The 21619-nt window shown below is 41.2% G+C and overlaps 1 protein-coding gene across 6 annotated transcripts in view; it reads right to left on the reverse strand.

The window, feature by feature from the left end:
* Window positions 1-1039: 1039 nt before the first annotated feature.
* Window positions 1040-21619, reverse strand: part of LOC139464060 (glycerol-3-phosphate dehydrogenase, mitochondrial-like) — a 50473-nt gene continuing 29893 nt past the window's right edge. Inside the window, exons 10-19 of one of the 6 annotated variants that reach the window (XM_071245601.1) lie at window positions 21358-21465; window positions 20833-20967; window positions 19725-19903; window positions 18923-19054; window positions 17975-18133; window positions 17021-17209; window positions 13977-14000; window positions 8995-9093; window positions 4375-4438; window positions 3383-3495 (exon numbers count right to left, since the gene is read on the reverse strand). In XM_071245601.1, coding sequence (XP_071101702.1) covers window positions 3479-3495; window positions 4375-4438; window positions 8995-9093; window positions 13977-14000; window positions 17021-17209; window positions 17975-18133; window positions 18923-19054; window positions 19725-19903; window positions 20833-20967; window positions 21358-21465 — 1106 coding nt within the window. In that variant the 3' untranslated portion in view covers window positions 3383-3478. Of the gene's footprint in view, window positions 3496-4374; window positions 4439-6759; window positions 6947-8994; window positions 9094-13976; window positions 14001-17020; window positions 17210-17974; window positions 18134-18922; window positions 19055-19724; window positions 19904-20832; window positions 20968-21357; window positions 21466-21619 lie in introns of those variants that run through there. The other 5 variants (XM_071245599.1, XR_011653090.1, XM_071245602.1 and 2 more) reach the window with 5 other exon arrangements.

The raw sequence follows: 21619 nt of genomic DNA on the forward strand, positions 1-21619 counted from the left end.
CTCTTCTTATTTTAAAGCCTGGTCAATGGAAAAGGCATTCAAATTACGAGGTGATATGAAATGGGGTTTAATGTCGCGTTCAAGATTATGTCGCTTGTATAGGGACGTGTGTGTGACTGCTTGTACTAGTCCGTGCTTGTTAAATTTTACAGGGATAGAACCATGAGATACCATGCAGGTTTAAAAGGATACGTCACTCGACACAGTATACTGACTCCAGCCGACCAATCCTTCTTGTATCCCCTTTATCACAAGCATCATGAAGTGTATGAACGATTCAACTTACTAAACGAAATACTGATGGTGCGAGGCACATTTGTGGTTTGAGTGCATACACTCACACATGTGAGTGAGTGAGTGGGATTTGGGGGTGTGAGTTTCAGCGAGTTGGATGTAATGTTTTTAACAGTATTTCAGTTTATCACTGCATGTCAGCTTATGTGGGAAAAAAACCGAAATCTTAGATTTTGACAACTTTGATTGATTGTTGGTTGGTTTGTTCTTTTACGTGGCACTAAGTAATATTCCAGGTATATGACGGTGGTCTGTAAATAATCGTGTCTGGACCAAACAATCCAGTGATTGATATCATGTGCATCGATCCATGCAATTGGTATACGATGACAATTTTGAGAAACCAATGACCATGAGCAATATGCAGACAGTGGCTTCTGTCATGCCTGAGGGACACAAAATAGAGAATTACCAGAACAATATTTGAGAGCACATGAAGACCTAGCCTCCAAATGAGTCTGATTATGGAGCACACAGCTTGAAGAACAGTGGGAACCCCAGGACACACGAGGAATGCTCTTCAATTGCTAAATATACACTGGTTACCAGCACATGGGTGTTTTTATGCATATTTATAGAAGCATTTCAACACAAAACACCAACACACAAAGCCTGTCAGAATCCCTGAAATATTTTCAGTTTGTTTGTTGCTGAAGACCTATTCCACCCCAGATCTTCACGGGTCCTGAAATATTTTCATACGGATGAATCAACTAAACTCAGATCAGAGAAAACAGCTGTTTTATTTCTCAGATTGTGAGACGGTTTACCTGAAGAAGTGGCTTTACATCAACAAAATAAATAAATATATTTCCTGTATTTAATCTATTTGAAGCGCCTGCTTTGGTGGGAGTCTGGTGTACAGTTGAACAGATCACAGCATCACACAGGACCATTGAGAACAAGGATGGTGGTACAGCAGGATATGTCAGCATGGGAAAATATAACAACTTTAACAAATCATGTAAAGTAACAACAACACATTACCACACTTGCATTGGCTGCTTAAATACATGTCTTGTTTCTCATGACTGGCCCCCCAAAAATGAACCCACCAAACTATCTTTTTATTTGTTAAACGCTGTTGAAAGACTCAATTCAAGTTTCTCATTTGTACTGGATTTCCACTCTTGCACACTCTATGCCATTCCTGGTGTGTCCGATTCACACGAGAAATAGAGAATGAGTATGCTTTTATGCAGCTTTTAGCAATATTCCAGCAACATCGGCGGGGCACACCAGAAATGGGCTTCACACATTGTTCCCATGTGGGGAATCAAACCTGGGCCTTTGGTGTGCGAGTGAATGCTCAAACACTAGGCTACGCCACTGCCCCTAAGGGGAAGTAACCCATGGTGACGTCATCCATGTGGTTTTATATCATGAGGCACAGGAGCGCGGCCAAATAGGTCACAGGTCCAGGCAATTCAAGTTCACTAGTGACCTACTAAATAAAAATAAAAAATAACACACTAAAATTGAGGAGAGTCATCAGAAACAAGAATATATTTTATTGCCTTCCATGGAAATGAGAGAAAAAGGTTTTACAGAAATGAAATAGTAAACATATCAAACATGCATATACAGTACATTATCTAGCATCTAGATGGAAAAATAGAGATTCATTCACAGCTCAAAGGAGTCTGTTTTCAATATGTGCACATCGAATTCACCTAAGCTGAACTCATTTCAAAATCAGCTGTACATGGCCTTCATCATAAATAACTGAGCTAGATATTGACTGTCGTAAATAATCAACACAACATGAAACATCATAATTCAAATTATTTCTTGAGGTTTTACATTCCTTGATATAGGCAATCCTTGATATGGGTAGCACTGTTGTAAATTATCACTTCAACTTGAAACATCATAAATGTACTTGGATGAAAAGTTTACATTGATATCAGTCCATATCAGGTATTGTATCTGTAATGCTGGAAAATCTCTTGTCTTCTTGATGAAACCTTCCTTACCTGGACTCAAGCTTTCAACACTAACATCGTAAACAGACTTCACATCTGGTGTAGGAAGAGGAGCAGTACTGCCATGTAATCAAATACTGTTTTCACAACTTATTATTATGTATTCATCAGAATTTGCACCGCAGTTTCAGAAAGTATATACATAGCCTCATTACTCCTGCAAATAAGTCTAGTCAAATATGGTAGGAGTTTTCCCTTGTGACAAAAAATGCCCTCGTAATCAATTTTCCAAACATCGTCTGTATCTTTTGGAGCAAGATACAAAATACACTTTTTAACATTACGACACAGATATGAGACCAAGTCAACATGCTGTACCTAGTTGACATTTCAAGCTGAAACAGGCATTGTATGCCTTGCATCAATAACCAGTGTTAAAACAAATCACACGGTTTGAACACATGACGCATAACTGAAAAAATACACTGAGATATACAGGTCAACCAATCTATAGGGATATAAATATTAGGATCTAGTTCTATGATAATGTATCTAAAATAGGTACATACTACACGTGGTCTGTAAGGCAATACCCGTGAGTACTTCATAAACCATCATCACAAGCTTTAACAATAGGATCATTAATAAATAAAACATCACCTTAAATTTGTTTTGTGAAAATATGTTCATCGTAACTTATTAATGTAAACAACAAATATAATATTTTCCTACAGACTGTTTTCGAACACCAAAACCAAAATTATTAGAAGAAAGCTTAGAAAGGGACTTACAGGCTTTGATAACCTTCATAGTTAGTGATCACTGCTTATATTGATAACCATAGAACTCTTATCTGAGTTGGTACATCTGCTTCTTAAGGCTTCACTATCTCAGCACATTTTTTCCATGAAGCAAGTTAAGAGGAAGATGCTAGGGTATATATCACAATAGTCAACAGAGCAAGCTGGAATGATATATATATGCTATATCTTAGATAGCTGTAATTGGTTCCAACTGCCATCCTATGGGGTTACTACAGGTTTGGTCAGTACAGAAAACTACATGTCACCATGGCATGATGAGATCCACAGCCTGCTGCTGGAGAATCTGACTGTGATACACTCCATGGTCATCTGCCAGTCTGCTCCTCCACTCCCTAGTATTACACTCCCCCGCCACTCCTCTCCACTGGAATCTTCTCTACTTCCGCGCTCTGCTCCGCTGCCATGGCTAGTCGTGAGTTGGACACCCGGCCACTCTTAAGAGCACTCATGAGCTACAACATAACAGGTCATGAGGTCATCAGCAACAACATTTCCTTAGTGATGGTTACCATTGGCCAGAAACACTAATCATTATCATCATTATCCCCACTAGCATGGTATCATCCTATATCATACATCGCTACAGTAGAGGTCATCTCACTGAGGTAATCCAGCATGGAGTGAAGCTGACATTGGTCATACACAGAAACCAGTCTGTCAGAGACAAGGTAGAAAGTTGAAACAACAAGAAGGTGTCTCTGAAACTGTAATGTTAAAGAAACAACTGGCACCAAAAGACTTGGTTGTGCACGGATATATCAATATGTACAATACAAGATGTATATTTAGTGGAAAAGTTTACTTCTTCTGTTCTCCAGTCTATGGCTCAAAGATTGTCGTGGAAACATAAAATCTTAACTCATTCGCTTATTCCTATGAAAATTGCCAACATTAAGAATGAAATATTTTTTGCTATTTATCAATTACTTTAAATCCTATTGATATAAAACCCCAAACTAAAACCCAACTCATAAAAAGAGAAAATCATGCTAAAAGAAACAAAACAGAAACTTTGGCTGTGTAAGGAAGGAGGTGGAAGAAGGAGGTGGAGGGAAGCCTGTGACAGTTGCATAGTAAAGCAATGCATACAAATAGGTTCTTAAAAGGGGAACCATGCTCCAAGGTTTCGGCCAGTATCCAACCTTTGTGAAGATGTTGTAAAGTGTGTCAGACTCAGACACTGTTTCGATGTGATTAGGGTACTCATTCACTGCAAGTCTGATGCACATACACTTATGTTTCCAGATAAACAAAATGGATCTGAATCAAATTTGCTAGGCCTGTCCACTGACTTAAGCCTGGTCCCCCTTTAATGCTTTGATGTAGCTCACACTGGTCCAGCTTGGAGGTCACGGACGCCACAGCCTGCTGCTTGACTTTCAGCACACTAACAAGCTGGGAGAAAGCAAACAGAAGCTGGTAAGCAGGGAACAGATGGCACATATAACACAGGTCTGGATGTACAGGGCCTGCCACAGCAAGGATGGCACATGACCTTTCTCTCTGACTCCACAAGGGGAACAATGTACCGGTAGATATTTGGCATTGGTGACCTATCATGGAATCTCCGGCTGGAGACAAACATGGCCATTGGGGACACAGTCTACCACAAGGAGCATGGGAAATTGGAGACACAGTCTACCACGAGGAGCATGGGGAATTGGGGATGTAGTCTACCACGAGGAGTGTGGGGAATTGGAGACACAGTCTACCACAGGGAGCATGGGGCATTGGAGATACAGTCTACCACGAGGAGCATGGGGCATTGGGGATGTAGTCTACCATGGGGACACAAGCATGGGGCATTGGAGACACAGTCTACCACGAGGAGCATGGGGCATTGGGGATGTAGTCTACCATGGGGAGACAAGCATGGGGCATTGGAGACACAGTCTACCACGAGGAGCATGGGGCATTGGAGACACAGTCTACCACGAGGAGCATGGGGCATTGGGGATGTAGTCTACCACGAAGAGCATGGGGCATTGGGGATGTAGTCTACCACAAAGAGCATGGGGCATTGGAGACACAGTCTACCACGAGGAGCATGGGGCATTGGGGATGTAGTCTACCATGGGGAGACAAGCATGGGGCATTGGAGACACAGTCTACCACGAGGAGCATGGGGCATTGGAGACACAGTCTACCACGAGGAGCATGGGGCATTGGGGATGTAGTCTAACACGAGGAGCATGGGGCATTGGGGACACAGTCTGCCACGGGGAGCATGGGGCATTGGGGATGTAGTCTAACACAAGGAGCATGGGGCATTGGGGACACAGTCTACCACGGGGAGCATAGGGCATTGGAGACACAGTCTACCATGAGGAGCATGGGGCATTGGGGATGTAGTCTAACACAAGGAGCATGGGGCATTGGGGATGTAGTCTACCAGGAGGAGCATGGGGCATTGGAGACACAGTCTACCACAAGGAGCATGGGGCATTGGGGATGTAGTCTACCATGGGGAGATCTATTATTTGGAATCTGCAAAGTTGGTCAGTACAGGAGGACTTGTGATCTGTTGTGCTGAGGAATCCTCCCAATTGACAATGATGTGGTAACTTCTTTCAGTGGCATGATGTGGTAGTTGGGACCTATTAATCTCTGGCATGGCACACATCTAGGACATCTGAGGACAAGATCGAGGGCTGGTGTCTGATGGGGGGTGGATTGCCACGAGTCCTTCCATGGACATATATTACACCTCCAGGATACATAAGTTCTTCCAGAACAAGGATAGCCTATTCCTCAAACATGAGGTACTGGGCACCTATTCTTCTCCAATATCCATGGAAACAATGGGCTAATGAGAATTCATTCTGCCCTGGAATCCCAATGATTGGATTGTGGGGAACTTATTCTGCCCTTGAATGCTGACAGGGAGACAACCTATGGAGCTATTCTGGTCCCAGGTCTGGTGCAAACAAAACAGGTAAAAGCAGGAAAAGAGGGTTTAACAATTTTATTTCCCTACAGTAACTAAATCATATTTCTGATGAAAAAGATCAAAAACAGATTATACACCTGAAAATAAAATAATTATACAAATAAAAAAATAATTAAAAAATACAACTGTGAGAGAGCAATTTTTACTTTATATACAAGTGATAATATTATATCCTGATGGTCAGTTTTAAATGTTGAAGAAAGTCCCAAATGTGAACTAACATGAGGTTTATGTGATTACCACTTTGGGGATACCTATGAGCACAGGGCCACTGGTCAAATGTACCTCTGTCAGGAGTTTCACTGATATCAAGTCCAGGGGACCGATTCGGACCTCAGACATGGTACCTCTAACTACTTTGAGGTATCAAATACATCATGTTCTGTGGACCTATTTTGACCCAAGACCAATGGCTACAATGGCCACATGGTCATGAGTGTTTAAAATGTGCAACCAAAAGACAATGATTGATTTAAGAGTGACACCATTCCATGATGGATCTGGAGGTAGAGCTCACAATACCATGACCGATTTGACAGCAAAACCCCAATGGATAGTAATTGATTTAAGAGTGAAATGGATGATGTTCCCTGATTGATTCAAGAATGAAATCCCAATAGGTAATGGTTGAATTAAGAGTGAAATGCATGACACACCACAAAGACAAGTGTCAAAAGTGAAACCCTCACAGGCAATGATTGATTTCTGAGAGAAATGAATGATGAACCAAGATTGATTTGAGAATGAAATCCCAAAAGATAATGATTGATTTAAGATTGAAATGCATGATACACCACGACTGACAAGTGTTGAAAGTAAAACCCTAAGTGAGGATTGAAACTACAGAAGGAGAGGCAAGTAATCTGGAACAATCACGTTGAAAATGCAAACCACACCATCTTCCCTTACCTACCAAGGTTACCATGGCAACTAGTGTTTGTGCTTTTTTTTGTCTGTAACAAAAGGATATACTTATGACATGAGATATTTTTCATACCACTAGGGGTGTCTATTGAGGGCAGTTTTACACAGACGATTTCAATAGTTCTATTGAGACACTTGCAACTGGTACAGCTATTCCAGATTCAGGTGCCATTGGGTTTGTAAATAACACCAATACAAAGTCAAAAATGACCTTGCTAACTTCTTATGTAGTGTCGCAGACAAAGAGGTTATCACGCCAGTGTGTTTGGGGAAGGTAAATATCCTGCATAAGGAATAAACATTGTATTTAGCGAGCCTTGGTTAATTCAGACTCGGTCAGGGTGGGTGTTATAGGGCTGTACAAGCATGGCTGCTCCAGCCACAACTGACATGGGAGGATGAGGATGGACACACAAGAAGTACAGTTGTTCTTGAAGGCCAGTCTCAAGCTGGTGATAGAACACATGATCCAGGACATAGTATTTTCGGTCGTAGTCTAAGCTACAGATAAAGGGCAAGCCAATTCCATTGAAACACGTGAGGTGCATACTTAGGTTTGGCATCCTTACTTGACAGACTACCTTGCAAATTATCGACTGGCATTTTTTTGTTTCATCATGATCATCATTTAGTTTCTTTAAAAAGAAGAAAATATCCTGGCTTGCTGTTAAAAACGATGACAGCTTGGCCATCATGGCCATCTGGCCATGCTTTGCCAATGTCATTGAAAAATGCATCTTGAAAATGATTGGCTACTGCTTGTGATATGGACCTTTCACCAAGTTCAATACATAATGTTTTGGTACAGAAACCTCACTGCATTTCATTGTGCATAACTTTTGCCTATGCAGTGTGCAGAGCACAGAACAGTGACATCCAAGCCACACAGAGACAACTCTAACCATGGCTATTGCTATGCAGTATGTGTGGGAGCAGGATTTGGACGTTTTCAACATTTGTACATATGTATACTATTGAGTGGTGGGATTGAGACCTTGAACATTTCAATGTGTCTCAAGAAGCAGCTGTATTAGTGAATATCTGGCTAGAAAATACCTCTGAGATTAAACACCTGGCCAGAGAGGATTGAACATCTGGCCAGTGAACACCTCTGAGATTGAACACCTGGCCAGTGGACACCTCTGAGATTTAACATTTGGCCAGTGAACACCTCTGAGATTGAACACCTGGCCAGTGAACACCTCTGAGATTGAACATCTGGCCAGTGAACACCTCAGAGATTGAACACCTGGCCAGTGAACACCTCTGAGATTGAACACCTGGCCAGTGAACACCTCTGAGATTGAACACCTGGCCAGTGAACACCTCTGAGATTGAACATCTGGCCAGTGAACACATTTCAGATTGAGCACCAGTCAAAACCTTAAAGCGTGAACACCTGATCAGTAAACACCTCTCATAAGGATAGTGAGAGAGTTGCTTATCTAAACAGTATTTTTCAGATAATCATGTAGGAGCGGAGCCTGAAGTGATGCAGATTGTGGACTTTAAGGACACGTGACACTGGACCTCTCAGAAAGGAAACTTCCGACAATGTAACAGTGATTTAACTTGACTGGCTTAGAGGTTGATATTCGGCTCCAAGTCGAAGTGGAATTAAACATTTCCCAAGACACAGTGAACACCTGTTCTGAGATGATTGTCAAAAAGTAAACACCTGTTCTGAGCTGTTTACCTGACAAAGTGAACATGTGCTCTGTTTCATTTACCCGACAATGTGAACACCTGTTCTAAGCAGATTACCTGATAATGTGAACACATGTTCTAAGCAGATTACCTGACAATGTGAACACCTGTTCTTAGTAGATTACCCGACAATGTGAACACCTGTTCTAAGCAGATTACCTGACAATGTGAACACCTGTTCTTAGTAGATTACCTGACAATGTGAACACCTGTTCTTAGTAGATTACCCGACAATGTGAACACCTGTTCTAAGCAGATTACCTGACAATATGAACACCTGTTCTGAGATGATTGCCAGGCATAAATATAGAGCCTTCCTCCAGGAAGAGCGGATTGTACATACAAACTGACGAACCACAAGCCCTCTTACCTGGAGGTACTCGCCAAGGTCAACTTGAGCATTCTTGTTGAGGTCGACTTCACTGAGAATGTCATGAAGCTGATCTTCAGTCACTCTTTCTCCAATTTTCTGCAAGAGACAACATGCCGGTTACAATGCAGCGTTCCACACAGTACAAACATGTCTATGAGAGGATGAAGACTTGAGACATAATAGTTATTCCTCAAATTTCATCTGAAAATGGAAAATCTAGTAAATCTATTTCAAGGTAGTTTTAATGATTCAAATTGCTTAATAAATTCTGTAGGTGGTTAACCAAATTTTCAATTTTATCAAATAAAGTGCATATAATTATTGACAATTTCTTGACTTAAAGAATTTGAATTTGAATTTCAAAACAATGGATCCAAATGGACAGAAAATATCAGTTTTAGTTCCTCCACTGTTCAAGCAGACTACGATGACGGTTGGTCATGTTAATATCTACATCTATATAGTTGTTATAACAACATACAGGTATCAATGAAGCAAGTTTAACACGTCATTTCTGTCTATGCAAAATGTTAGAAACAGGCTACTTGAACACAAACCCATCTTGCAAGTTAGACTTGAGCGAATGTGTTAATGACATGTACAAAGTATATGACATACTGCTCTACAGCATCAATGTTCAATGAGGAGATAAGGCCACAATAAATGAATAATTAGATTTTCATCCAAATTTTAATATGTGAGCCAAGAGGACTTTATTTATATTTTTAAACAAACTGTTGAAGGCATCTGTGTACATCAAGTGTGACCAGGTGAGTTAGTGGGTGAGTGAGTGAGTGGGGTTAAACGCTGCTTTTAACAGTATTCCAGTTATATCGCGGCGTGTCAGCTTAATGTGGGAGGAAAGCTCCAAGTGATGCAAGTCTCGGACATTTACCACTTCAGTGAAACCCACGAGCACGGGTATGGTGCTGACAAACCTAGAAACATAATCGGGGCGAACCGGGATTTTGAACCCACTATCATAGGTTTCTGGCGTGCCCAAGGGCACAACTCTGCACAGCGAATCGCAGCGCCTTAGACGACTGGGCCACCTGTGCCCCCGTGACCAGGTGAGATTCGCATGAAGTGTGAATGTTTGGTGGGACTATGGTGTATACAACATGGCATGACAGATTAACCATAGTAATAGGAAAGAATCTGGTGGTCCTCAACTATTTTTTAGCAGTATATTGAATCAAATAAAGGAAGACACAGATGTCTTTGTCTGGAGGTCTTTAGGGACAATGGAATTATGTGAGGTTGGTGATTCTTATGCAGATGAAAGTCTAATAATATATTTATCTATGGCCTTAGCTAGATGATTTATGGTCACTGAGTGAGTGAGTGAGTGAGTGAGTGAATGTTGTTTCCATCCAGCTATGACAGAGTCTTGCAAGTAATCAAGTCAATGGATGACATCATGAGTGAGGGGTTGCACTGTCAGGGTACAATCACACACAATCAGCCAGGTCATTCACTGGAACCAACTGTCAGCTCCTACAGCATGCATACTGGGATGTATTTTGTCATGGATTCCCACTGACTTGGGTCATGCATCGATCCATCATGGAGTCAGCTGTCATTCAGCTACAGTCCTCTGTGTCTGGTGATCTTGTGTACAGCAGTCTGTGTCAAGTGATGAACCCAGGTGTGGAGGTGATGAGGTGTTAGGGGTACGATACCACAATAAAATAAAAGTCAAAGAATAAGAGTACACAGTCATAGCATTGGGCAGGTTATTTATTCTTATAGACCCATATTTTCACAAATGTAGAATAGAATTAGAATTATTTGGTCATATGTTTTTATCAGTTTTCAGTACTTCCTACCAACAATACTCTCAAGAAAGTCATTATACTATACTATGTTCTTGTAGTCATTCCTAGAGTCCTTCCATGCGGATCACCCATCCAAGTACTAGCTCTGATCACCCACCCAACACTAGCTATGATGATCACCTATCTAAGTACTAGCTCTGATGATCACCCATCCAAGTACGAGCCCTGATCACCCATCCAAGTACTAGCTCTCATGATCACCCATCAAAGTATGAGCTCTGATGATCACCCATCAAAGTACTAGCTCTGATCACACATCCAAGTACTAGCTCTGATCACCCATCCAAGTTCGAGCCCTGATCACCCATACAAGCACTAGCTCTGATGATCACCCATCCAGGTACTAGCTCTGATGATCACCCGTCAAAGTACTAGCTCTGATCACACATCCAAGTACGAGCTCTGATCACACATCCAAGTACTAGCTCTGATCACACATCCAAGTACTAGCTCTGATGATCACCCATCCAAGCACTAGCTCTGATCACCCATCCAAGTACTAGCTCTGATCACCCATTCAAGGACTAGCTCTGATGGTCACCCATCCAAGCACTAGCTCTGATGATCAGGCATCAAAGTCCTAACTCTGATGGTCACCCATCCATGCACTAGCTAATGTGTTCAGTCATTGCATCTGTCCAATCCTCTCATGACATTCTCAACTACTCGGCCAAATAAAAATCCTGTGCTGGCCAACAGACAATAAATGGACTTTGACAGACTTATCACTACAATGTGCATAAAGACTTAACATGATTAAGGATTAAAGAAAGGAATACGATAACTTCACGGCATTTATTTTTCTGAAACATTGTCGTGTGGGTTTTGGAGGAATGTTCATCTGGTGAATTGAAGTTAAATGAAATGAATGAGATTTTCAAGTGGTCTGCCATATGTCTGGTACACGGATGCAAGATCAACAAAGCGTGTTTGAATCTGGAGCAGTGAAATCATTGCTCCGACAGCAGCAATCTCCTCACAGCAATACAGCCATGTAAGCAGACATTGTAGTCATCCACTCCTCAGACTAGTCTCCCTGCACCACCTTCTCAGGTTCCGGGTTAGGTGAAGGTTACTGTCATATGCTGAAGCCTATTGGTCTATTGTTAGTTTATAACAGCAAATCTTCCCATTATCATTTTTGCCACTAAAAGTGAATATTTGAGAATATTAATAATATTCTGAAGTCAAGAATTCATTTGTGTCATACATTGAAACACGATGTCCGTATTCTACTGAAATGAACTCATACCAGATGAAAACTAGCAAGAGTAGCATGAAGGCTCCGTAGCTCACCAGGTACATTCACGTGAACAGAGGTTATAGGAAGGGAAATCTTCAGCTGCGAAGTAAGGGAAGTGTTGCTGTTTAAGGATTCAAAAGGTTTTTATCATATGGTTTGAACTGGAGACAGTATGATCAGATGGTTTGAATGTGTCATGTTGCATGTTTGATGTGAAGAGAGTATGATCAGATGGTTTGAATGTGTCATGTTGCATGTTTGATGTGAAGAGAGAGTATGATCAGATGGTTTGAATGTGTCATGTTGCATGTTTGATGTGAAGAGAGTATGATCAGATGGTTTGAATGTGTCATGTTGCATGTTTGATGTGAAGAGAGTATGATCAGATGGTTTGAATGTGTCATGTTGCATGTTTGATGTGAAGAGACAGTATGATCAGATGGTTTGAATGTGTCATGTTGCATGTTTGATGTGAAGAGAGAGTATGATCATATGGTTTGAATGTGTAATGTGAAATGTTTGATGGGTGGAGGCAGAATAATCTCAAAACATACTTTTCTGAATTCTTTAAATAATATTATTTTACAAACATCAATAATTGTATAATAATTTCCTAGATGGAAGACATTTTGTTTTAGTAACACTATCCACATTATTCTCACAAGATTATGTCCATCTATTTTGGACGATTTCAACAGTATTTTTCCAAACCGAAAGAAAAGTAAATTTTAGTGCAAGAAATCCTAATCAAATCCAGGTGACAAATTCATTCTTATTTTCACAAGTCAGCTAAATTGATCTACAGTTGTCATATAATTTAAAGTAAAAGTAGAGGGACCACCTCCGTGGTCTAGTGGTAGAGCGTCAGCCCGGATAGTGGAAGGTCACGATTGGAACCCCAGTCACTTCATACCAAAAGACGTTTGAAGATGATACTAGTACACGCACGCACGCACGCACGCACGCACGCACGCCGCTATATGAGTGGAATAATCCTGAACATGACGTTAAACCCCATTTCACCTCACCTAAAAGTGAGGGCAATGTCACTAGTTCAAGTTGTCATAGCTGGTAAATATAACCTCTCGCAGTCTGCCAACCCTTACCAAGACTGTAACGTGATTGAAATTCAATGATGATGTTCATCACAAGCAAAATGGATATTCTTTTAAAAGTGCACTTTACAAAAACATTTCATTGCAGTAGGTAATATTCTTTATCGCTAGAATGGCTTGTTTTCACTTTATAAGTACCAGAACAGCAAGAGGCTATCTTTTTTAATTAATCATTGCCATATGTTGTGATTCTATCGCAAGTGGTGAGGACAATAGTTGCAGGCTTATGTAAACTTCAAACTCTGTAATATAGTCTCAGAATCAGCCAAGTCACAGAAGGAATAAACAATAATGGACAAAGGGCGAAAGGCAGCAGACAATCCACCATACTATAAATCACCCTGACCTTTGGTCCTGGTGATCTGAACACCAGGTAGGTGAGAACGAATGTAATCAAGCAGTGTTGTGGATTCAATTTGTTCAAAAGATGCCGAGTCAGCAGAAATGCACGACAAACGTTTACCAGGTATGTAAAGATCCAATAACACCCAAATAAAATAAATGCTCCATGAAGACAGAGACAAAGAGAGTGCTTTCAAGACAAGCTAAATAATAAAATCAGTGGTGATTTTTCAAACTGTTTTTCAAGAAAATACTGCATTTAAAGAAAAGGATTGAAAGTGTTCAAATCTACCCATCTCTACGTGAGTGTGCAATGAAGCAGGTTAGACAGGACACCATGTGTTAAGCCACTGTGCTAGGGCAGAAGGTCTACTTGGTCTAGGACTGAATTCTTGACAACACCACTGGAAGCTAACAGGAAGCAGCAGCACATGAACAAACCTCACTTTCAAAATAGGCAAGTTTCTGTCAAAAGAATACAAGAATGTGTCACAGACGAGAATATACAAACATTAGGTTGATGGTGTAGTTATGTGGATGAGGGAGTCGGAACTATCAAACAATTCCTCTTTTAATATTATTACTTACCTCTCATTTCATTGTATGATTTTGGATGGAGTATTTAAGGTAACAAATAAGATATATCTTTCCAGTTTTGTTTCTTATTGTGAGGTAGGGAGTGTTTTGTGCTGCTTTTAGCAATATTCCAGCCATATCAAAGAGACATAAAGAATGGACTTGACACACTGGGGCATTGAACCAGTGTCTTCCCTGTGATGAGTGACCACTTTAACCACTAGGCTACTGCCCCTCAAAAATACAGGTCTTCATATATTGTACCCACATGGGGATTTGAACCCAGATCTTCCGTGTGACAAGTTACCACTTTAACCACTAGGCTACTGCCCCTCAAAAAGGAAGGTCTTCATATATTGTACAGTCATGTGGAATTGAACCCAGATCTTCCGTGTGACAAGTGAACACTTTAACCACTAAGCTACTGTCCCACACTAAGAAAGGTCTTCACATACTGTACCCACTTGGGAAATCGAACCAGTGCCTTCCTGTGCCAAGTGATCATTTAACCACTAGGCTACCACTCAACCTGTTCTGGATGGGAAACTAAGGAGACAGTTGTTGACAAGTTGGAGTAGCGGCTGAGCTACTAACAGCCATGTCCTAAAGTACACATATGCCAACAAAACCTGCCCTCTTCTTGCTAGCAGACAGTGGTGGTAGACATGATCCATTGCATCATATGACAATCCATATCATGACTTTCTCCATGTTTCCTTGAATGTAACAATGGTTAAATATTACTTCTCCATTGAAGTTTTGACACGATAATGAATTAATACCAGTCGACTATTATGGCATGTAGACCTTTTCTCAATAATCCAAGTATCTACATTTCCCTAGTTCTTTAAGAACATATTAATATCCTGATATACTTGACAACAGGACAGCAACTTATCCACGTTAAGAGGAATAAATTCACTGACTTACTAAAATCAAATGTCCACTCAGAGCACTTGTAAAATGGTTGAGACTGATGCTCCTGTGTGTGAAAGCTTCCTGAATACACAAGTGAGGCAGTTCAGAGTGTGTGATTTGGACTTTTTCATTGGCTTTGTTTACATAACACACTCGGATATTTGGGTCACATTTTTCTGGGTGTTTCTAAAACATGCATCATCGCCATTTTGAAGGGTTTTGCTATATGTTATCATCATAAGGACAAGTGGACGATGACTGATAGTTACTACCACTATTGCATGAAACAATTTCCGAGTGTGATGTCGCACCTTTAGTTCATGTACAATTAAATTCTCATACCAAAACAATAGAGCTCTGCCGCTTGATTGGATTAGAAAACTGTGTTTATCAAAGCCTAGATTACAAGATAATTTCTTGGTCCTATGAAGTGAAACAAGGCAGAGTATTCTCTGAGAAGTAGGGTTTCGGCTATTGTTTGGAAACAATGCCTCAGACTGGTTGACCTTTAGCCTGCTGGATTCACTTCAGCATAAGGCAAAGTAAACTAGCTCATCAGTATTTTAACCTTTAGTCTGCTGGTTTCACTTCAGCATAAGGCAAAGTGAACCAGCTCATCAGTATTTTAACCTTTAGTCTGCTGGTTTCACTTCAGCATAAGGCAAAGTGAACCAGCTCATCAGTATTTTAACCTAAATAGTCTGCTGGTTTCACTTCAGCATAAGGCAAAGTGAACCAGCTCATCAGTATTTTAACCTTTAGTCTGTTGCATTCACTTCAGCATAAGGCAAAGTGAACTAGCTAATCAGTATTATTACCTTTAGTCCGCTGGTTTCACTTCAGCATAAGGCAAAGTGAACCAGCTCATCAGTATTTTAACCTTTAGTCTGCTGGTTTCACTTCAGCATAAGGCAAAGTGAACCAGCTCATCAGTATTTTAACCTTTAGTCTGTTGCATTCACTTCAGCATAAGGCAAAGTGAACCAGCTCATCAGTATTTTAACCTAAATAGTCTGCTGGCATTTTATCCTGATGACACCAAAGCATAGTAATAACATTTTTAAAGGTATTTTAATATATTATTACATATAGACTGAAATTTGTTGTCAAAAAGCGCATGTGTTCATTTTGTTTCACAAACTGATTTGAACCAAAGGATTTGTGTCTCTAGCAAATGATTTGATCATCTCCCACTTCTGTACAGGAGTCGGGGCTGCTGAGTTTGTACACTGTTTGTCATAACACACAGTGCATCTATAAATCTTCACATCTCCAAGACACAACTCTGACATACTGCATGGCACTGAGAGTCAAAACTGCAAGACAGCCATTTCCTGGGTTGTCACTTAAAGCATGGTGAACAGAAGTACATTTAGCTGTGTGGTACTGCAGAAGTGGACAAGAACTTACAACTCCTTCACTCTACATACTTGCTGTCAACACACATACTGGCTGTCTTGAAACAGAAACATGGCACAGTGTATTGAGTTGAAGTTCCTTGGCATTTCCGACATATAAACAATTGTGCAAATGATATCTACATAGAAGAACTGTTTCCAAGCTGTCAAGCTTATGTACTGGTGAAAACAACACTGACTTTAGTAATAATCACATCAAGATTCCAGGCTAATGTAATCATTGTGAATAAAGTATATGTAGCACTAGCTTTATAAATGTTATCAACAAAACACAATAAGACATTTACTATTGTAAATAATCTACAAAATATGGACAGAACATTCCATTGTTAATTTTCAACATTAAGTGAAACACATGAAGGTAAAAATATCTTAAGGATGACAAGTTCTTTTATTTCCCTAACTTCCAGATGGACAATAAACCAATCTGCTCTCAAACACCATTGAAACATAATAAAGAAATTGTCACCCATACAAGATTGATGTCCATGTGTTATCAACTTCTAAATGACAGTCCACAAGACAACATGAACTCAGGACATCATGGACAATGCAACAAGACGCGGATCTCACCTTGAAGTATCTACGCAGGTCATTGATGGTGATGTAGCCCTTGTTGTCATAGTCCAGGCCCTTGAATCTCTTCACGTACATGTTGATTTCATCCTTAGTGAAGTTAATCGGAGCCTGCATTTCCGAGGCCTTTTTAATGTCGAGACCCATCTCCCTCCGGAGGAAGCGCTTTGCTCTCTCTGTCTCCTCCTAAACAAACATGTATATTTACACAGTAAGTGCAGACGTACTGAGCAACATGCAAGCTGCTCACTTGTCCATCCAGATATTCATCGGGCCTTCATAACATCTGAACCCATCTCCCCACAGAGAAACCACATGGCATGTTCTGCCACCTCGAGAACAACCATCAACAGCAGTACTATAGCCGATAATGACAATAAGGGACATTAGTTGATGACATATTGAAGTCTCTCAATGTTTAATCAGGGTAAATACATGGGTATACAGAAGTCTTTTGAAAGTATACTCCAGGAAACACGCCACGTGCTGTACCCATACTGAAACATAGAGAATACCTCCAAATGAAATCACCAGAATTATAAGGTATATAATGCCCCTTTGTTTAGATGGCGACATTCTCAACAGTAGCTCTGCGGGACTAATGAACAGAATTGAGTGAGTGAGTTGGGTTTAACGCCGCTTTTAACAGTATTCCAGTTATATTGCGGCGTGGCAGGTCTCAGACCTGATGCAGGTCTCAGACGTTTACCACTTCGGTGAAACCCACAAGCACGGGTATGATGCTGACAAACCTAGAAACATAATCGGGGCGAACCGGGACTGAACCCACAATCATAGGTTTCTGGTGTGCCCAAGGGACGCAACTCTGCACAGCGAATCACGGTGCCTTAGACGACTGGGCCACCCGTGCCCCCCTAATGCACAGAAAGCCTGGTAGTTGTAAAGATTAATAGCAAAGCTGGATTCAAACAAAGCTCTGCAGCAACAAACCTTCTGTTTTGTTTTATTCCACTTGAGTTCTTCAGCCATGATTTCGATGATGCGTGGCAGGGCCTCCTCCGCTGCGTGGACGTTGCAGAATGCCAGACGAGTACGTCGTGCCAAAATATCTATTGCCGAGCAGGCATATTCCCGCACTGCATACTTTACCTGTCAGAGAGTAGCATCATTTCGTGAGTGAGTGAGTGGGGGGGGGGGGGGGGGGGGGGGTTATTTTATGCCACATCAGCAATATACTAGCCATTTGATGGCAGACATCCTGGGCTTCATACATTCTACTCATGCGGCCTCACTAACCACTGGTGTTAACGCACATTGAACTGATCAACACTGTCCATATGACAGGGACTACAGGGACACAATACTGCTGGGGTCAAAAATTTATTCCTGTGTCAGAATATTGAAGGTCCCAAATACTATACCCCATCCTTGATGTGAGATCAAAAAAATTGCTTTTGGATATGAAAAACATCCATTATTTGTGTGTTCCAGGTTTGACGACCTTGTTGCGACACAAACTGCCAACATTGGAAGACAACATATAATACAAGGCCATGCACAAACAACGTCTGATTGGTTACCTTGGCCTCTCATTATGAAACAACAACTTCTGATTGGTTAACCTGCTTCACATCATACATCAAAAACTTCTGATTAGTTAACTGTTCTCAATGCATGCATTGCCAACTTCTGTGTGGTTAACCTGCCTCACACCTAGCTTGAATAATTTGATTGGTTAACCAGCCTCACACCAGATATAAATGACTTCTGATTGGTTAACCAGCCTCATACCATACATCAACAACTTCTGATTGGTTAACCAGCCTCACACCAGACATCAACAACTTCTGATTGGTTAACCAGCCTCACACCATGCATCAATGACTTCTGATTGGTTAACCAGCCTCACATCCTATATCAACAACTTCTGATGGTTACCTCGGCCTCTGTATAGGGGTATTCCTCTGATAATCTCCTCCCCACAATCGGCCACCGCCGTCCTGTCAGGTTGGCAAGCTTGGCCACTTTAAATGCCTTGTCTCCATATGTGTTGGCAAGATGCTGAGCAACCTGGAGACAACAGACATTAGCTTTCCTTTCATCTACTTCTTGACTGTGTGTAGTCAATATTTAACAACCAAATGACCACTAAGACTACATATCTCATCTGGTCAGACTTTGGAGTCATTACTTTCAGTAGCAGGTACAGTGTCAGTATATGGACTATTATTATCTGAGCTTACTACATTTTGGACAAGCGGCTAAAGAAATTATATGCTCCTGTTTATGGTAACATCTTTGTACAAGTGAGGTGAGGTGAAATGGGGTTTTAACGTCGTGTCCAAGATTATTGCACTTATATAGCGACGTGCATGTACGTGTGTGTGTTTGTGTGGCTGCATGTACTAGTCTGGACTGATGCCGATTTATAGTGCTAGCTCACACGCTGAGATACCATGTCGCAGTTTAACATGAATACCCCACTCAGACACAGTATACTGACTCCAAGCCAACCAGCCCCTTAATGCCGAGCGCCAGACAGGGCAACATTAAGTACCATCTTTTAATGTTTTAATTGAACCCCGGACCTTCCTCTCTCCGGGCGGACGCTCTACCACTAGACCACGGAGGCAGTCCATCTTTGTACAAATACATACATTCAACTAATACATTTCTCAACAGTGTTTCACACCAACTAATACCTTACATCTCTAATGGTTAACTTTATCACAACCCTTACTTCATTTTCCAGACCAAAGTCCTGGACGAGTCTTATGAAGAGTGTGGGCGTGAAGCCATGAGATCCCTCCACCATCAGACCCTGTGTGCGGCAGCCCGAGGTGGGTGTCAGGCCACACACCTCCACAGCCTTGTCAATGGTCTCCTGCGCCATGTGACGATACGTCGTCCATTTCCCTCCTGGAGCACACAGAGAAAGAGTGAGTGAGTGAGTGAGTATCAGCATCTCACGTACATCCCGGCATGGCAGCTTAATGTGAGAGGAAAGTCCTAAGTCTTAGATATTTATCACTTTAGTGAAACCCATGAGCACGGGTTTGGTGCTGACAAACCAAGAATCATAATCAAGTTAATTTTGTGATTCAAACCCATGCCAAAGGGATTTAAGTTAGTGAGTTTGGTTTACGCCACTTTTAGCAATATTCCGGCAATATCATGGTGGGGAACACCAGAAGTAGGCTTCACACATTTACCCGTGTGGGGATGAAACCCAGGTCTTCGGCGTGACGAGGGAATGCTGTAACCACTAGGCGACCACAGCGCCCCCGACTCAGTCTTAGATGACCTGGCCATGTGTCTCATAACAAGCTTGGGGTACAGGAGATTTATCTGTACCGCATCCCAAAAGTCATCTCAGAGCTCCGACTATCATAATCTTGTGTTAAAGTATGGAAGTTATGACCATCTTAGCGCTGATATCCCCTTAAGGAATGGGGCCCTGGAGACCTGACAGAATAAGTCTCAGACATGGTGTATAAATAACATTATGCAGTAGCCAGAAAGGCAGCTTTTGCTGTACTCCGTAACCTGATGTACCACCTGATGCCAGTTTCAGCAGCTCCATGCCATAACAGTGGGGAATCAGGATCCTGTTACTGTGCAGTCAGGTTGATACCTCTTTAATGAGGGTCCGGGCTGATGCAAGTTTAAGCAGCCTTACACTGTAAGGGTATCAGAGTCTGTTATGTCCTAGTCATGGTAATACCTCTTTAATGAGGGTCCTGGCTGATGCAAGTTTAAGCAATAACGATGGGACATCAAGGTCCTGTTATGTCCTAGTCAGGATACCTCTTTAATGAGGGTCCAGGCTTCTCTGAAGAGTCACGTACCTGCTATTGTTATAAGATGATCAGAAGCGACTTCTATAATGTGGTTTCTAGCAATGGATTGAGTATCAGATTTGTTGGGGTCAGCTACAAGTGGTCTCAGGCCACTCCAGGCAGACAACACATCTCCTCTCCGCACTGGAAAACACAACAAGTCACACGACAGGGATAAACAATCTTACTTCTTATGTGAAACTTATCACAGTCTTTAATAAAATAGAACCCAAGTTAATTTTGGATTGCATGTTATGGCAATATACTTCAGTTCTAATAAAAAGTTCCTGTTGGTTTGAACCCTTGACATAATGTTACATTCATGATTTCAATAATTTAAATATATATAAGTCTATCCATACAGACACAAACTGTGACATTAGCTCTTTTAGTCCTATTTGCATGTCAGGTCTTATGTAAGTGGACAGGTTACTAGTAGACCAAGTTGTTGTTCTACAGAGATCTACAGTGTTAGAAGCATTTACAAATATATATTGTAACACTTATCTGTTTCACAGAATCAGCCAATCTCACCTTCAACATCTGGATTCAAATAATTCCTGATCTCATTAAGTATGAACTGAATCTCTTTCTCCGTGGGTTGCGGGTAGTCCGTTACATCACAGGGGCTGTCCGTCGTACCTGGCACAGCAGACAACATACACTACACACCATGCAAAACAACAGCCCAATAGCATTGTCTGAAGGCATCACAAATTACTGTGTCCATAAAAATGGATTGCAATTGGTAAATATTCCTAGAATTTCGTACATTATTTAAGGAATTGATTAGAGA

Source organism: Haliotis cracherodii, unplaced genomic scaffold (assembly GCF_022045235.1).
Source record: "Haliotis cracherodii isolate W230 unplaced genomic scaffold, xgHalCrac1.p SCAF_16, whole genome shotgun sequence".
Lineage (NCBI taxonomy): Eukaryota > Metazoa > Mollusca > Gastropoda > Lepetellida > Haliotidae > Haliotis > Haliotis cracherodii.